The sequence below is a fragment of the Topomyia yanbarensis genome, chromosome 3, assembly GCF_030247195.1.
Source record: "Topomyia yanbarensis strain Yona2022 chromosome 3, ASM3024719v1, whole genome shotgun sequence".
NCBI classification, from domain to species: Eukaryota; Metazoa; Arthropoda; class Insecta; order Diptera; family Culicidae; genus Topomyia; species Topomyia yanbarensis.
Genome location: NC_080672.1, coordinates 307,881,867 through 307,901,686, shown reverse-complemented (window position 1 = coordinate 307,901,686; position 19,820 = coordinate 307,881,867). Strand labels below are relative to the sequence as shown.

Here is a 19,820-nt window from a genome sequence, read left to right as displayed (position 1 = left end):
ACCACGTTAATGCGGAGCTCTGGCGTGGCGGACATTTATTCTCGCGCTACTCGTGGGTTCAGACATGGAGATAAACAAAAACAAAAATAAACAAACAGAGGTGCCAAACCCCTTTGCTAGAGGTGTTTTGGCGAGGTCTCCCCCCCCGTGGGGAGAGTAGTGGAGCGACGAGTGCTGCATCTGATAGCACCAGTGACCCCCGAGTAGTGGTAGGAGATAGCCCTACCAATGCACTGGACGGGCCACTATCCGCAATGCGCAAAGTGGTTGAGCAGCTCGATTCAATAATCGAGTTCACTAACGCAAAGCAAAACATAGGCAAGGAGTTAAAGCAGAGCCTCCTGGTGCTCCGGAAAACTGTTCGTGTCGCAAGACAGGAACAGCAGGCTTATGCCAAGAGGGTGTAATGTCGGGAGAAGTCCGACAGAGAAACCCAGACAGTGGCTCCAAGAGGGAGGGAAGAGAGAAGGTCGATACAGGCACTCAGACAGTGGCCCTCACCTATGGAGCAGCCACGTCGCTCAGAGCGGCGGCCGAGTTCCCCTCGAAGGGAAAAGGCAAGGGCAAGGGCAATCGTAAGATGGCGCCGAACGCGAAGCGCCCTAGGAAGTCCCAGGCGAGGGTGAAAAAACCGACACCACACGGCGTGCAACCGTTAAGGCCAGACGCCGTTTGGTCGAGGTAAGTAAGGGCGAGAGTGACCTCGCTGAGCAGAGCGTTGGTACCAGCAACCCGGCGCGACCGGGGCAGGGGCCGTTAACCCCTGGACGCTGGTCACCAGGAAGAAGCCGGCACCGACACCGGAGGTACCGCGGCCCGCGAAGAAGGCCAAGGACAGAGGCGAGGCCTTGTGGTTAAAAACCGACAAGGACAAATACGCCGACGTCCTAAAGTCGATGAAGGCGGCCGAAAGCCTTTCGGCCCTTGGGCAAGATGTGCGTAGCGTGAGACGCACCAACACGGGAGAAATGCTTCTGGTGCTGAAGCGAGGCGCACAATCTCCAGTGCAAGCATCTGGACGAGTTCACGACCGCAGAAGATGTCGTCGCAGCCGTTAAGGAGCAATGCGACGTCACAATCGAGCAGGCCTCTGTGCGCTTTAGAGAGGGACCCTCTGGCACCCAAGTAGCCTACCTCAGGCTACTGAAGGCGGATGCCAAAAAGGTAACTGAGAAAGGTAAGCTGAAGATCGGCTGGTCGGTATGCTCAATTAGCATACCCCAGCCGCCTTCAGTGGATAGGTGCTATCGGTGCCTTGAGTCCGGTCACAAATCCTACGAGTGCAAGAACATAGACAGGAGCAAACTATGTCGTCGCTGCGGCGAGGAGGGGCATAAGGAGCGGGGTTGCACTAAGGCGCACAAGTGCCTTATCTGCACCGCTAAGAAGCAAGCCCATAAACATGCTATGGGCGGACCTTCGTGTCCCTTCGGTGAGGTAAATAAGAAGAAGCCGTGAACGTCACACAGCTAAATCTTAACCATTGTGCAGCAGCGCAACAGCTGCTGTGGCAGTCGGTCTCGGAGTCGAGGACAGATGTCGCCCTCTTATCAGACCCGTACAGCATCCCTGCCGGCAACGGCAATTGGGTGTCGGACGGGTCTGGAATGGTGGCAATCTGTACAACAGGACGGTTCCCGGTTCAAGAGGTAATACACTCCTCCGTCGAGGCTGTTGCGATTACCAAGATCAATGGTGTGTTCTATTGCAGCTGCTACGCTCCACCAAGGTGGCCAATAGAACAGTTCAACCAGATGATCGACAAACTCTCGTCAGACCTAGTGGGCCGGAAACCGGTAGTCATAGCGGGAGACTTTAACGCTTGGGCAGTGGAGTGGGGCAGCCGCTGTACAAATAGCAGGGGTCAAGCGCTAATGGAGGCGCTTGCGAAACTCGATACTGTGCTAGCTAATAATGGCTCCGCTAGTAAATTCCGTAGAAACGGGGTGGAGCCGTGGATTGACGTAACATTTGCCAGCCCGAGTCTGGCTCCAGGCATGGAATGGAGGGTAGACGAAGGCTACACTCATAGCGATCATTTAGCAATCCGCTTTAGGATCAACTATGGTGTGCAGCATCCGAGGGCGGGAGATCCCTGTCAGGTACGCGGGTGGAAGTCCAATCACTTCGATATCGAAGCTTTCACCGCGGCCCTGGGACTAGAGGCCAACACCGACAGTCTAAGCGGGGATGCGCTGGTAGCTGTTCTATCACGCGCGTGCGACGCCACTATGCCGAGGAAAACACTGCCAAGAAACGGCAGATGCCCGGTATACTGGTGGAGTGCCGAGATTGCAGCTCTACGGTCAGCCTGCCTCAGAGCTAGACGTAGGATGCAAAGAGCTCGCACCGAGGATGCAAGAGAGAACCGCCGTGAAGTGTTTCGAGCTGCGAAATTGGCCTTTAACAAGGCTATTAAAAGCAGCAAGAAAGCGTGTTTCGACAACCTGTGTGAGAGTGCCAACGCGAATCCGTGGGGTGACGCCTACAGGATTGTGATGGCCAAGACCAAAGGGGGCTCCTCACCCCCAGAACGGTATCCGGACCGGTTGGCAACGATTATCGAAGTACTCTTCCCGTCTCGAGCCACCAGTCCCTGGACACCTGCACTACGAGACAGTGCGGGCACGGCCGAAATGGTGGCTCCAGTGACGAATGAAGAACTACTCGCAGTGGCTAAATCCCTAGCAATGAACAAAGCTCCAGGGCCGGATGGAGTTCCAAACAACGCTCTCAAGGCAGCGATCATAGCGAACCCGAACATGTTCAGGCTAGCTATGCAGAGATGCCTTGACGAGTGCCGTTTCCCCGATAGATGGAAAAGGCAGAAATTGGTGCTGTTGCCGAAGCCGCCAGGCGACCCATCGGCGTACAGACCAATCTGTCTGATTGACACGACTGGCAAACTGCTTGAGAGGATCATCCTCAACAGGCTAACCCCGTACGCGGAAGGTACGGACGGCCTGTCAAGCAACCAGTTTGGCTTTCGGAAGGGTAAGTCCACAGTGGGCGCTCTCAACTCAGTGATAAGTACTGCCGAGATAGCGATCCAACGGAAAAGGCGAGGTATTCGATACTGTGCGTTAGTGACACTTGACGTGAAGAACGCATTCAACAGCGCAAGCTGGGATGCCATCGCGCTCTCGCTACACCGGCTTAGCCTACCGGTGGGTCTGTACCGGATCCTAGAAAGTTACTTCCAGAACCGCGTTCTGCTATACGAGACGGATGCCGGTCAGAAAAGGGTTCCGATTACCGCCGGAGTCCCGCAGGGCTCGATCCTAGGCCCGGTGCTATGGAACCTCATGTATGACGGGGTTCTGAGACTCAAGTTCCCTTCTGGGGTCAAGATCGTCGGCTTTGCCGACGACGTCATTATAGACGACAAGCTGACCTTCGGCAGTCATGTCGACTATACATGCAAGAGAGCGTCGACTGCTGTTGTGGCTCTATCGAGGATGATGTCCAACAGCTCAAAGGTGTGCGCCAGTAGACGTAGGTTACTGGCAGGCGTTGCCGTATCTATCCTCAGGTACGGCGGCCCGTCATGGTCAAGAGCACTGAGGGTAACCAGTTACCTACAGAAACTGGAGAGCACCTACTGCGTGATGTGCCTCAGAGTGATATCTGCCTACCGCACGGTATCACACGATGCATCCTGCGTGATAGCGAGCATGATGTCAGTCGGGCTGGTCATTCGGGAAGATGAGGAGTGTTTCGAGCTACGTTGAAATAGAGGAGCCCGCGAGCGCACCAGGGTGACCTCGGTCGCCAGATGGCAGCGTGAGTGGGACAACTCCTCGAAAGGTAGGTGGACCCACCGGTTGATACCTAGCATATCGAGCTGGGTGGGAAGACCCCATGGGGAAGTTCACTTCCACCTGACACAATTCCTGTCAGGCCATGGCTGTTTCCGACAGTACCTCCACAGGTCCGTGCACGCGGAGGTCGCAGCCTGCCCGGACTGCCCAGGTGTAGACGAAACTGCCTAACACATACTGTTCGTATGTCCTCGGTTCGACATCGAAAGAAGAGCAATGCTTGACGTCTGTGGCTGGGACACAACCCCTGATACTCTTATTCAGCGGATGTGTCAATCGATGGAGAAGCGGAACGCAGTCTCGGCTGCTACCATCCAGATTGCCTGTAGGCTACAGGTAATCTGGCGAACCGAGCAACAGACGACGGGCCCGGCTAACTAGTGATTGGTTAGCTGGAGCGAAAAAGGCCAAGCGCAAAAAAGGGAGTGAATGGTCTGTTCATGCTGAGGCAGGTTTGGCGCAGCGACTGGCAACCGCGTAAGGGGTAAACCCAGCCACCCCGAAGCATGACAGAAGAGTGAGTTTATAGGCGTATAAGTGGACTGCCTCATGCCAAGACGGGAGGGTCGTAGCGTAGTATGTTGGGGCTTAGCTATCGATGCCTCATGGCGTGGCAGAGGAGTGAAAGGGTGAGCACCCAAGTCAGTCAACCACGGCATGTTAAGGGTGAGCACAAAAGTCAGCCTCACATGGTATGGTAGAGGCTAGCACAAAAGTCAGCCTAGCAAGGAATGAAAAAGGTGAGAACACAAGTCAGCCTCGCATGGTATGTCAGAAGTGGGGCCTAAGAAAAATGCCCCACATGGGATGCCAGGGGGAGTGACAAAGGTACAATAGAGTGGCACGATCGAGAGTGAACCAGGTGATAGGGTGAGCACCCAAGTCAGCCTCACATGGTACGGGTGGGGCGAGCACAAAAGTAAGCCTAGCAAGGAATGAGTAAGGTGAGCACACAAGTCAGCCTCGCAAGGAACGAAAAAGGTGAGCACAAAAGTCAGCCTCATGTGGGAGTGTTTGAGAGTGAATCAAGGAGCGATAGAGAGAGAGCACCCAAGTAAGCCTCATATAGGACGTATGAACGCGTGAGTGAGAGTGAATGAGTACATTAAGTACAGCCATCCCCCCAGAAGTAATACCGAGAGGTAGTTCCTGGGAGGAACGATGGCGGAGCCCAATGGAGTTTAGTTGGTATTAATGGCAGCGTCACCATTCGAGCCCGACACGCCCCCAGTGCATCCCGTGCGGTAGCTTGGACCCTACCAATAGCACGTGTACTGGGCTAGGACCTAAAGGTCTTCTCCATTATAAAAAAAAAAGACATTTCGACGAACTGAGACGATTGGTATATGAGACTCGGCCCTCCGGGCCTCGGTTAAAAAGTCGGGTTTTGGAGTGATTGCATATCCTTTCTTTATGAGAAAGGCAAAAAACATTGTTCCGGCTTATGTGGGAATTTGATATGTGATCGGAAGGTTCGGTGTATATTTCCGGAACCATATAACCGATCCGTACGAAATTTTATAGACATCTATGGCGATTATATACCTTTCATTTGAGACTAAGTTTGTGAAGATCGTCCTAACCATCCCCGATAAACTGATGTGAGTTTGTCAACTTGTATAGGTGGCTATTCTTCCGGGGCACTTACGGAACTGTCTATGATGGTCAATGCGGTCGGCGAGACTTTGCTTGGCCGTCAGTGAGCTCGAACTACTAATGGAAGTTGTTTGACACATAGATATATTGATTTTAGGGAAATTTTTACCTTTTTGCCTTCATCGAGGTACTATTTTGAACTGGAATTTTCTATGTGACCGCATGCCACAGTCCGCAACACCGGAACCGTAAGTCGAATCAGAATTAAATTTAATAGCAGTTTATGGGGTAGTGAAAGCTTTCATTTAAGTTTGGTCTAAACGGTTTGGATACTTCCACCTGGGCCGCCGGATCCGGCGATGGTGCCCAATGTGGCAAAAGAGACTGCAATGACTGTTAGTGACCTAGAATTGTAAATCCAAGCAGTTGTGGTCGCATTTTTGAAAAATATTTACCTTTATACATTCATCGCAGTATCCGTTGAAATCGGGATTTTCTGCGTGATCGAACTCTTCATCCTGTAATTCCAGAACTAGAAGTTAAACCCACACAAAATTGCCGCTGAAAACGTTGTATCTTTTATTTAAAACTAAGTTTGTGATAATCGGTTCAGAACATACCGAGAAACTGATGTGGACAAATTATAATAAGATTTTTTATGTAACCGTACTCTTCAACTCGTATCTCCGGAACCGAATGTCGGATCAAAACAAAATTCAATAGCAGCCGATGGGAACGTCGTACGTTTCATTTGCGACTATGTTTGTGAAAATCGGTTCCGCCATCTCTGAGAAACCGATGTGGACATTTTGTTGACAAGTCTGCACATACATACACACATACATACACACAAGACTGAGGTAGTGCTAGTTAGCAACCGTAAACAAATCCAGCGTCTCGAGATCAGCGTCGGCGGACAATCTATTCCATCGATGCGCGCGCTGAAGCATTTGGGTGTAATGGTTGACGATCGGTTGAATTACAACTGCCATGTCGACTATGTATGTGAGAAGGCTGCGAGGACAACTAACGCATTGGCAAAGATCATGCCGAATCACGGAGAGGCAAGTGGCAGCACGAGACGTCTCCTGGCGGGTGTCTCATCCTCAATCCTGATATATGGCGTACCGGCCTGGGCTGCTGCGCTGAACTCAAAGCGGAACCGGACGAAGTTGACAAGCACTTTTCGCCTAATGGCTGTTCGTGTCGCGAGTGCATACAGAACGATATCGTCGGAGGCGGTATGCGTAATTGCCGGGATGATTCCCATCTGCATCACTCTGGCTGAGGACGTAGAATGCTACCAGCCGAGAAATGAACGTAATGCAAGGAGACTGGTTCGAGCGGACTCATTGGCTAAGTGGCAGCAAGAGTGGGATTACGCGGAGAAAGGAAGGTGGACCCACCGACTCATCCCAAATGTGTCTACTTGGGTATATAGGAAGCATGGAGAGGTGAACTTCCATCTGACCTTTGTCACCCCTTTGCCCGGAGTGTTTGAACGTGCAAGAGACACCGGAACACGTGGTCTTCGAATGCCCCAGATTCGAAGAAGTCCGAAGGGGTATGCCTGATATAACAGTGGACAATATCGTCGAAGAGATGTGCCACGACGAGCATATCTGGGACGCTGTCAACAGAGTTGTTACGAGTATACTCTCCGAGCTGCAAAGGAAGTGGCGAAGGGACCAACAAAGTAACGACATTGGTTAGAACGCCGCAGTGGAACCACAAATAGGGTTTCAGGAGAAATTCCGCCGCTGGGAAACTCACCGACGGTGTAGACTAAGTCCACCGCCGGGGACCAATTGAGTAGTACGCAATGTAGCACCGGGCTCGGGTCGTCGGGGCGCCAGCGAACCGGACGTCAGGTTTCACCGGAATCGTCGGACCGACCTCGACACTCTACCGGGTAGCTCGTGAGTAGGCTAGATCCACCGTCGAGGATTAGACCGAGTAGACCGCGTCGAATAGCCAGAAGTGGGTCGTTGGGGCGCCAGTGAACCGGAAGCTACGCTCTACCCGGAATCGCTGGATAGACCTCAGCATCTGCTGGTTGGCCGTTGAGTAGGATAGGTCCACCGCCGGGGACTAGACCGAGTATACGAGGCGGGGAGCTAAATGGCTCACAGAAACGTACATCGGTATCGGGAGCAGTTTGCTGTCGGGGAATTCACGATAGGGCTGATTCGGCGCCGTGGACTACCCGACAGAATCGTGACGAAAAGGGGAGCTAATTGGCTCACGAAACAAACACCGGTAACGAAAGAAATTCCGTTGTCGGGGAACTCTCAATCGGAGTAGGATAAGCGGTAAAGCTGGAAGATTTTAGTAGAGCTAAATGGCTCAAGAAAGCGGGTTCATCGTTGAGCACTATCCAAGCGGATCGTGATAAGGCCAAGAGCTGAATGACTCACGGAAACATGAGCTGAATGGCTCAGGGAATCAGCACCTAAACGGCTCACCACAGGGACGAGAAATAAACGGCGACGTCATGGATGGAGACAAGAAGCAGGAGAGGAATCGAGAGTTAAATCAAAGCTCATAGGTCGTGCCACTCCATAAAACAAGCGAGACTCCGAGATAGAGCAGCAGAAAGAGGTGCGACGAAAGCGTAACGAACCCCCCACGAAGTAATATGATGACGTAGTTCCGTGGGGAAGAAGGGCGTAAAAAGTAAGAAATGTTTTTAGTGGTTAGGCACGAACGTGAGTCGTGAGTCCCACACAGTGCCAATACACTACAGGCCAGGCTTTTGAAGCTTTTTTAACCTTACTATAAAATAAAAAAAAAACTAAACACACACAGACATTTTCCGATCTCGACGAACTGAGTCGAATTGTGTATGACACTCAGCCCTCCGGGCCTCGATTAGAAGGTCGGTTTTTGGAGCAATTGCATAACCTTTCTATATGAGAAAGGCAAAAACTAGCATTACGCCAGATCGCATAAGCTTTGCATTGGCTTCTACTATACTGCCTCTCACTGAACTGTCACATTCGTGGCTACCTGATTGGCTACATTTTTCTGTAATAAATCAAATCTTCGCTAGTCTATGTGCTATGTGTTTTAGCAACATCCGTTGAAGACCAAGTGAGATGATTAAATTCAGTATGATTGGGCGCCTTTAACGCGGAAGGAACTATCAAATTCGAAAAATCAATTACTGATACCAATCACTATAGAAAAATAATTAAAGCCCGAGAAAAGCGAAAATTGATACATAATCGGCTCCTAGTATTTCTTCAACATTGCAAGCTATCAAATTACAACAATCACGTGATGATAAATTCACCTATAAATCATAGTGATTATTACCACAACACAATGTTATCCACATAAAATAAAATCCAAAATAAAAGTAAATCTACAATTTTGTCGAATACTAAATAAATCAACGTATATAAGACAAAATACAATCAATCAATGCACGGGAATAACAAAATAGCAAAGGAACATGAACCAGTAGAAAAAGAATGAGCTTGAATGAGGAATGTCACTACTCACCTTTTCGGATAGATCATCCTTTGGACTTAAAGGTATTTGTGTAGCACCTGCAAAAGACGAAAACATAAATTAAACTTCGAATAACGTCATCTCAAGTGGTAGCTAGTTCACTCAGTGCTATTGTAAAAACAGTTGTTAGTGCAGTAATGTGAACATTGATTATGGAAACGACTTTGAAACGAGCGACATTATACACCTGATCAGCTCTCTTTTGTTACAGCCAATTATTGGCAAATTGAATTATCACCTTCATCGGATGCATCCCTTTCATGCTTTTTTTCTGCATAGCGTTATTTCCATTGCTGAACACACAGAATATGTATTGTGAAAGGAAACAAACCCAGCAGGGTATACAGATTGAGCTCATCATAACTGTCATCGTCAGATGTACATTCAGTTTACGAGACCAAAGAATTGAAACTTTTCCTCATATTCATCGATAATGTTGCTATCGCCATAAATCCTTCGAAAAAGACAAACAAAAGTACAACAGGACGGACGCTAGATGATGTACAACCCCTCTTCAATATTTTTCCGCCAACCCATCATCCGCCGTTATCATCCACATAATACCGCACTCGAAATGGCATAGCAAAAGAAACTGCCAACCTGTTTGCAATCCTTCAGCTCGATTATCTAATAAAGATACAACTCAGGAGTTTCAAACATCGACCTTGCAGACGTATTGTATTACCTTTTTTGTGGAAAATACATTCAGAAAATAAGGGACGGAGAGCTGGGAAAGCCTGAAACTGATTATGAGCTAATCGAACCGGGATGTTGGTTTCGGTTCGGTTGCACGGAGGCTGGGGTTTGAGTAGTCTGTTTCTGACAAATATTTGACGATATAACTACAAGTAGAGAGGAAGTCAATTCGGAATAAATTTGCTCAAACGACACGTTTCGTGAGATACACGTTCAAGCCATAGGTACACGATGCATTGTATACCATCAAGTTCTATAGTTTTGCTAGTCATTACTATATCAATCATTCGAACAGTATGCACATCATCTTTCAGCTAAAATAGATCACGACATTCTGTATTTTAAAAACACTTATGACCGATTTCTTTTTTCGTTACAGTCCTTAGAATTTATGTCTATTGGTAAGCTGAGGGGGAAGGTATCCGAATAGGAAGATTATGGTTCGGACTACTATTCCTCGGGAAGCTGCAAAGTTCGCACATCGCTCGTAACGATAACGTAACTAGGCATCAGCAGTTTCTTTTAGGGGATTTATGGTTAAAACTGACATCTGGCATTTTTTCCAGAAATCAAATTTTCTCTCATTTTATAATCACAGGTTACTACTAGTACGATTATTTTTGCATTTAGTTGGACCTTCATTTATTTCCTGAATGCCCATTTTTACCCGCCAGTAACTGACACCAAACTTGTTATCAGCTAGACTATAACAACTAACTAACAAACTAACACCAAATTGGCGCCAGTTAGACATTAAATCCAAACAGTTCTCACAACATATGAGAACGCTTAAAGTAACTTGCTGGTACCGAGTAATGTCTCGGTTAGCCGAGCACAGACGACTTGGCTCGTTGTCGAATATAGGGAAACGAAATCTGTCTTTTGGCAGGAGGGACAGACGCCTGTAGGTATGCAACATATATTTTTCCCAAAAGAAAAAAATCGATGAACCAAAAAATTGGATGGAACTGAGGCCAATTTTGGTGTTAGCTTGGGTATATATTCTAACTGATAGCAAGTTGGTGTCAGTTACTGACGAGTGGAACACGAAACATGCAAATCCAACTTTTCTAAGCTAGGTTTTGTGCCCTCATGCGCAAATTGGTTCATCCATTTTTTTTCCTTTGGGATAAACTACATATATGTTGCATACGTTTTTACCCCCTTAACCTTCCGGCAGTCGCGCTAGTGCACTGAGTGCACGCTGCTCTGAAAAACTAGCGAAATCGTCTTAGGGCATCGGCGGCTGCTCGTTCAGTGGGCCATATGCGCGACATCCGAATGTTGTTAACCTTGGAAAACAAGCTATTTTCAATCGAAAAAAGTGAATAACCCAACAAATATAAGTGATAACGAGATAAAGTTATCTATATCTTGTCTATTACAGCAGTCTGCATAACTCTTTGGACTTTTTTATTTTGCATATATGACATTGTGTCTATCATAGCAATAGAGCCCCATTGCCACTTTAAATCACAACTATTGGTTTCAAATTAACCCTTTCATGTTCTACTTTTATCTAGCACATGTTACAGAACAATTTTTCATTAAAACAGTTGGGGCCAAGAAACACGAAAAACTTGTTCCGATCAAGCTCGGTGCTTTTCTTTCAGTGCTAGTAGCTACTAAATTTTTACATCCCGATGCTCTATACAATTATCCTAGAACAATCACCATAGTCCAAATGCTTGAAAATGGTAGTCGAAAATAGTCAAAATTGGTTTCACCAGTTTTTAATCATATTTTAAGACAAGGAAGATATATCAAAATTTCACTTTCCACCGCTAACTTAAACTGTTCTTGACAGCACTGCTCTAGAGGAATCCAATCACACTAATTGCAATAACTTCAGTTCTACGGATAATACTTACAATAATTGGTGGTCAAATGAAAGGGAATAATCAAAGTCGTTTTTTGAGCAAATCTTGCCTAAAACCAAATTATAGATGTTTAAATATGTTGTTGTTTATAAACAACATGGACTCCATTCAGTTTACATTCGAAGCCAACGGGGCTGTCCATCGAATGAAATCAGTTCACTTGCATTGAGAAAGAGGAGGATATTCGAACAAAAACTGTTCAAGATTTGCTCGTTGCATGTAATTAGCGGGAACCAATAAGGATTGGCTTCAGTCAGATGATTAAAAATCGGGGTTTTTCGTGTGTTTATGCTAATTTCGACCCGGCGGAAATAAAAACAATAGTTGGTGAAGGAAAGATGTTCAAATTGATTAGCGCTTCCACTCATAAGAGAAAAAAATAGTTGTCGAAGGAAAACATTTTCAAATTTAATTCTTTTTAGTGGTTTGATAGCGCTAATAAGGGCTAATTTGTTTGCCAACGAAAATATGCTCTGGGTGGGAGATTTTTTTTCCAATTGGTCCTGGTTATTATCGCAGGAAGTCCACGAAGATGAATACTTATAATCACCCTCTCCTGGTGTTCACATACAGTCTTCGGACATCTGACAAGACTTGCTGAAACCGACTGAAATCACTATTCGGCCATCAAATGAAATCAGTTCGCTTCCATCGAGAAAGAGGAACTCCGAACAAAAACTAATCAAGATTTGCTCGGTGCATGAAATTAGCGGGAACCAATCACAAACGAGTTTGGGTCAAATGATTTAAAATCGATCAGACATTCAGAAAGAAATGAAGGTGGGTTACTAATTATCACCTGATTAACAGTAAATAACTCCTGGATTCTGAGGATAAGTTGAAAAATGAGACGACAGATTACAGAAGTTCATTTGTTCATTTTATTTTTTTTCTTTTCAATTTTTACCACTCATAAACCAAATTTTCGGATTAAAAATAATTGTTTTTACAAATTTGCATCACCAACTTATAGGTTCTAGAGGTTTTTTTTTAAAAATCGACCTAATTTTATTGTTGTTGTTTATTGGAGGCACCTTGGCGGAGGATATCAAGTGTTACAATCAATGAAACACCACAAACGCGAGGAAGATGATGAGAATCGATTTGATGGTGACGTGGCAGCAGGAATGGGACAATACGGAGAAAGGAAAGTGGACCTACCGACTCATCCCAAAACTGTCGACGAAGGTCAATAGAAAGCACGGAGAAATGATCTTTCACCTCCAACAGCTCCTGTCGGGCCACAGCTGCTTCAGGAAGTATCTTTATCGGTTCGGGTACGCAACGTCACCATTGCGCCCGGAGTGTGAGAATGTCGAGGAGACACCGGAGCATGTGGTCTTCGAATGTCTGAGGTTTGAAGCGACGTACAGGGACCTACTTAAAACGGGAGGACCGGACATCAACCCGGATAATGTGGTCTACAGAATGACAAGCGACGTAAAGACGTGGAACGCAGTCAATAGAGTTATGATGTAGATCATGACCGTCTTACATCGGGAACGGCGTGATAAACATCGATCAATAGTTTCGGGAGACCAATCACCGCCAGGGAGCTCTGCGCAGGAATAAGCTAGATCCACCGCCGAAGACTAGTCGAGTAGACTGCAGAACAACACCGAGTATAGGTTGTCGAAACGCCAGCGAGCCCCACCGGTTATTCCGATAGAAATATAGCGAAAACCAAAGAAGAATCGGTAATGGGAGAACTTCTTTCACCAGGGAACTCTCCGTCAGCGTAAGCTAGATTCACCGTTAGGGAATAGAGGAATAGTTAGGAATAGTTTCAGGAGAACTTCTCTCGCCGGGGTACTCTCCGTCGGAGTAGGTCTGGTCCATCGTTGGGGATTGGACCGAGTAGTTCCTCAAACAAGTCGGGGAGCTGAATGGATCATCAAGGAAGCAGTGCTAAATAGTACAAGAAGGAAACTAAAAGGCTTAAAGGAGTTGCGGTGCTAAATGGCACTGCACACACTGATAATATAAATTCGTAAATATAATGAAATCGATCATACAATACAAGAATTCATTCGTCGTTTTCTGCAACGAAGTATTTTCGTGCATTCTAAATAGTAGGTTTCGTTCATTTCATCAACAAGAATGGCCGCTTGGTGAACGAAATCTTTCGTAAATTTTACACGTTTAATGTATACTGCACGAATGTTATCGTTGATAACGACATTATTTTTCGTGAATGAAACGAAATGTTTTGTTTATTTTAATAAACGTGTGTGTATATTACCAACGATTTCGTTGGTCGCACGAATTAATTTCGTTTATCTTAGAAAAGCGTTCGTATTTATTATCCTCTTATTGTTTTCAGTCGATCTTTTGGGATCGATATTTGACAACAGCGATTTTTTTTTATTTAAAAAAATCGATGTGGCCAAATCGATTTGATTGTGGTACGAAGAAATGGCCGCTTGATGAACGAATTTTTTGTAAACTTTTCTTATTTAGTTGACATTGCACGAATGTAATCGTTGATAACGACATTATTTTTCGTGAACGAAACGAAATGTTTCGTGTATTTTAATAAACGTTTATGTATATTACACCCGATTTCGTTTGTCGCATTCGATGTTTTAGGATCAATGTTTGACAGCACCGATTTTTTATTTATTAAAAAGATCGATCTGGCAAATTCGATTCTATTTCAACCTTCTCATCATTATTGAGTACTAGAAAGATTTTGGTGTGAAGAAATGGACGCTTGATGAACAAAAGTTTTAGTAACTTTTACTTATCAAGTGTACATGGCACGAATGCTATCGTTGATAACGACAATATTTTTCGTGAATGAAATGAAATCATTCGTTTATTTCAATAAATGTTTGTGTATATTACGAACGACTTCGTCGGTCGCACGAATTCATTTCGTTCATCTTAGAAAAAATTTCGTATTTATTATCTTCTTATTTTTTCATTCGATCTTTTGGGATCGATATTCGACAACACCGATTTTTTTAGTTAAAAAACAGATCTGGCAAAATCGATTTTATTGTGATATGAAGGTCGCTTGATGAACGAAAATTTTCGTGAATTTTACTTATTTAGTGTACATTGCACGAATGCTTGTTGAAATGTTGATAACGACATTAATTTTCGTGAATGAAACGACTTGTTTTGTTTATTTTAATAAACGTTTATGTATATTACGAACAATCTCGTTGGTCGCACGAATTCATTTCGTTCATCTAAAAGAAGTTTTCGTATTTAATAGCATACTCTTTTACATTGCTCCGGCAGAGAAAAACTCAAAATTATTCATGCAAAACCATCGAGCAATGGCTCAACTGAACTGCTCCGGATTCTGGATCAACTAGAAGCGGAAGAGGTTTAGAAAATCTTCCTGAAACCGGCGGACACGGATACGGCTACTAAATAGCCAGATCGACACCGTCGTGAACATCAACAATTATCTGACGTATAGCAACAATGACTCTATATTCTACCTCTATTGAAGCTCTGTTGACGTTGACGGTTCGACGAATGGTGCTCGTAAATATTATAAAGATATTCGTATATACACCCAAAACAAAAATCTCTTGCAATAGTTGCAAGCGACAATCACTTGCAAATAATGCTAGCATCGCTTGCAATTTTGCAGTGAAAGCCGCTTGCAATTGTTGCAAGCATATAAAATGACTTCATCTCTTGCTATACGTACATACGTTTCTTCAACACAACTGTCAAAAGATTACCACTACATTCACATGCCTATGCTGGTTGGTATAGCAACGCACGGCGAGTTTTTATTTTCCGCCTACTTTTTATTCATTCCTCACCACCATCATGAAACGCAGTTTTGTGACTTATTCATTACACACGAGACGGCATCAAATGGCGGATGTGCCGATTATACGAGTTTTAACGCTCTATCCACATGTGCTAAGATAGAAAAGTGTCTATAGTCACTGCAATGATGCATAATGACGTGAGTTCAAATCTGGGTGCGTCTTTCACTTTTTTTATGAATCGTGAAATCATCCCAGTGTTTATATACGACTTTTATCCAATCATAATCGTCTGATAGCATGGTTGGATGAACTAAGTGTTGGGTAATGATTTCCCCGCGGAGGGGAAATAATTTTTCAATGCCAGCTGCCTTTTTTATTTAACTCAAATTACTTACCAATACACATACATCGCTAATACATAGGCAAAATTCGTTTTTTTCTGTTTCTTGCATTACATGCAAGGAAGCTTCTTGCAATTTTTGCACATTACCAGAATGCTTGCAATTTTCGCTCATATTTATTGCATTAATGTAAGCGATTCTTAGAGGGTCTGTTTTGGGTGTAGCAGCGAACAATTCGTTTGCCGAACGAAGCTGTTTCGTAATAAGCCAACGAAAGTCGTTTCGTGGTTTTCTCGAAAAACTCGTAATAAAAAATAAATGTGTTTCAATAGAACTACGAACGATTCATTATATGTACGAAAAATTCGTATATTTTATGAAAAATATCTGTACGAAACTAATGCATAGCGATTTACGAATATATTCTATCAGTGCACGATACCAAAGGGCTCAAGAAGTTGTGGTACTGAAACCAAAGAAGAATTGGTATCGGGAGAACTTCTTTCGCCGGAAAACTCTCCGTCAGCGTACAGTCACCATGGCACCTGGCTGGTTGGCTCGCTTTCGAACTTCTCTCGCCGGGGAACTCTTCGTCGGAGTAGGCTAGATCCAACGTCGGGGACTATACCGAGTAGTTCGCGAACAAGTCGGAAGCGCAACGAGGGAGTGGTACTAAATGGCACAAGGGAACCGAAGGGCTCAGTAAGTTAGACAGTCTGAAGTTTGCCGCCCAGATTGTCCTCATAGGAGAAGAGCACTAATTCTCGACCCACAGCTAACACTCCTATTACCATATAGAAATTGCCACGTTGTGTGGATGGTCGAAAACTGGTAGTATGTCGAGGATGGGAACTGTAACTCTACTGAAAGAACTAACTACTAAGTAGTTAGATAGGATGTGTACTGTGCACATAAAAACACCTCTTCCCGGAGTAATGCCGTATGGTAATTCCGTGGAGGAATCAGGTTCCGTGCAAAAGTAATTGTAATAGCGGGTCGGGTGGCTACTCAAACCCGTTCCCTGAGTTGTCAGTTTTTGTATATTTTTTCTGCTCTATATATATATATATATATATATATATATATATATATATATATATATATATATATATATATATATATATATATATATATATATATATATATATATATATATATATATATATATATATATATATATATATATATATATATATATATATATATATATATATATATATATATATATATGTATATATATATATATATATATATATATATATATATATATATATATATATATATATATATATATATATATATATATATATATATACATACCTACATATACAAAAAATATTCATATACCCCCCCCCCCCCCCGAAAATTTTTCTTACTACGCCACTGCTTGCTGGAATATGCTTTCGATCTTAATTTTAGGATCACAATTCAGAATACACTTAAAGAAGGAGACTTCTGTTCAAAAACAAGAATTCCTAACACACTAAATCACTACAATCAGTGGCGGATCCAGGGAGTGGGTCCTGGGAGCCCAGACCCCCTCCGAAATTATTTTGCTTGATGAGAAATTTAAATGAGTTTCAATTGTATATTAGTTTCAAACTCAAAATCATTCCAAACCAAATTTGACCAACAAAACTGATATTCATTAACCCTAGAAAGTTGCACTGGGGTACAAATGGGCAGCTCTTCTTTGCAGCCGTGTGAAGACGAGAATTCGGCATTTACTGACCTGGGATCCTAACCATAATTCGATTTAGAGTTTCTAGTAAGACTAGGAAAAGGTGGTATAGCCAATTTGCTTATAGCTTTTGTGGAAGCAGGTGTCAAAGTTGGCGTGGGGTACATTTGTACCCCAGTGTACGGTAGCCGTTAGTGTTTCGTTAGGTTTCGTACTGTCAGTGGAAATATGACTCGTGACAATACCAGATTTAATACTGGTTGTTTTACTACATAAGTAACAATTAGTGTTATAAAATCGTTTACATTTATTTTATTCATTCAATTAATTTAATTTAATTTTGAAATAGAAAAAATCGTTCTCATTTTTCCTGATTTTTAATGTTTTTTTTAAATTTTTTTATAGTTTTTCAAAACAATGGCTCGCAAGTATAATTTGCGCACAGTAACTGCTGTAACAGTAACGTTGCGTGTTACCAATGTATTACTGTTCAGAAATATTTTTTTTCATTTCAATTTTCACTCCATTTCGTGATATTTTCCAAAGCCCGATTTTTAAACTTTCACTCTTCCAAATAATTGCACTTTTTCAAAAATATCAAGATTCCATTTTATACCGTTTCTAGACCAATGTTGTAGCTTTTAGAATCATTTGGTTTTTTTTTCAAATCGGTTGAAATTTCACAAAGTTATAGTAATTTTTGTGAATAACGTCAATTTATGTATCTTTTATTCAATAAATTCCGTACTTTCACTTATACAGCTGTTCTCGAAATTAAAAAACGAAGAAAGTGATGTATTATACATTTCTTTTGATTGCATTTTTACCTGCGAAAATTGCGATCAAACGTGTGGGATACATTTTTACCCCAGCGCCAGCGATGCCAGATTTACAAACATGTATGTATTTTACAGACTTTTGATAGCCAGAGATCTGCAGACTTTAAAAAGGTTTAGCAAAATTGCACTAGAATAACTGTATTCGAATACGAGTGATTCCTTCTTAATATCTATTTTCAATCTACTTTTAAAGTAATATTCTAGTGTAACTAGGATTTACACAACCATCTACAGACTTTTACAGATATTTTAATTATTCTTCTACAGACATTTCATAAAACATGTGGCATCACAACGTTCTAGGGTGGGAAACGCAAGTGCAACGTTCTAGGGTTAATCAGATTATTAGGAATTGTACAATGTTCATTTTAAAATCGAAATTTCGGACCCCGAATTTTTTTTCTGGATCCGCCCCTGACTACAATCAACTCCTAAAGCAGACGTTTGGTGCCATTGCGACCACTGTACGTAATGAGTAACGTTCATAAAAGCTCGAAAACTCAGTTTTATTGATTAGGATGAAAAAAATGGGAATATACATCTTTGTACGAGTCTTACTGCATTACCAACTTAGTAACTTATTAAAACTATACCCGAATAACGATTCGAACCGTGATTTGTATTGAGCATGTAGCCAGCGCTTTTGTAATACTGCAACAATCTTACGCAATAGCTGTTCCAAAACAATCCAGCAGTCCGACAAAATAGTAAATAAGTGAGAATCATCAACGGCGAACAACGAGAACAACAGTAGTAACAAGACGATTCGTTTTGTACGCTGAAATGTGCATTATCTCTGCATCCGCGTCAAAACCACTAACTAGGTTGTTGGGTCTATTATCACCATATTCATACCGTCGCCTTTTCCATTGGAACTGGCTGGTTGGGGAGTAGGTAGGGAGGAGAAAATAGGAACGCTTCATTCGCATTTCAAGTTTGCTCAAACACGAGAATTTCACATTTTTACGTCCATTTTGTTATTATACTGATTATTGGGAGTGAAGTAAATAGTACGTAGCCCGAGTGATGGTACGGATTTCTATCAAATAGGGTCAAAAAAGGCAAATTACGCTACCACCCCAAAGTACTCCCCTGGAAAACTGCGCAAAATAGTTGACTGGCGCGTGTAGAATTTTATCAGCTCACTATTTTAGTGCAATATGCAGGTTGTTTTTGTTTCTGACGAGAGCAGTCAGTACAAACACAAACATCCCCGAGCTGCAAATGTACTTTTGTTTGTAAAGCCGGCAATAAAATACTAATACGAATTTACTGTGTTGGTAATATTCCTACAATAGTGTAGTAATATTAGAATACAAATGATGAACTATTCAATAGTCTATAACTGTTACGTAAATGATGTAATAGTTGTGCTTTGAAGTGGTGCCCGTTTTGCCAGCCGGCGCAATGGGAGGGAACGTGTCACGACGGAAATATTGCGACTAGCTAAGTGGGTACCTCGATGTATAGACAATCGGTGTAGGTATCGTATGTGGTCATAAACTTGAACTTGCTGGAAGGTCGTTGCCGGCAATTTTTCTTCACATGATACACCATCGGTCAACGGTCTGGAACCAGCTTGCGCGGGACAAATAATTCCCCTGAAATCTCAGAAACAAACCAATGGACAACTACGGCGCGGTTTAAGTTTTTTCTCCTTAATTCATTGTCACTTCACTATTTCAATTAAGCCAGATTTTAGTACGTCAA

At 43.4% G+C, this 19,820-nt stretch overlaps 1 protein-coding gene across 1 annotated transcript in view; it reads right to left on the bottom strand.

The window, feature by feature from the left end:
• The window catches only part of LOC131693894 (protein cycle), a 100,593-nt gene that overhangs the window by 56,591 nt on the left and 24,182 nt on the right, over positions 1-19,820 (bottom strand). Inside the window, exon 2 of the mRNA XM_058982151.1 lies at positions 8,925-8,971. Within this exon, the coding sequence (XP_058838134.1) occupies positions 8,925-8,941 (17 nt within the window). The 5' untranslated portion in view covers positions 8,942-8,971. The remainder of the gene's footprint in view (positions 1-8,924; positions 8,972-19,820) is intronic.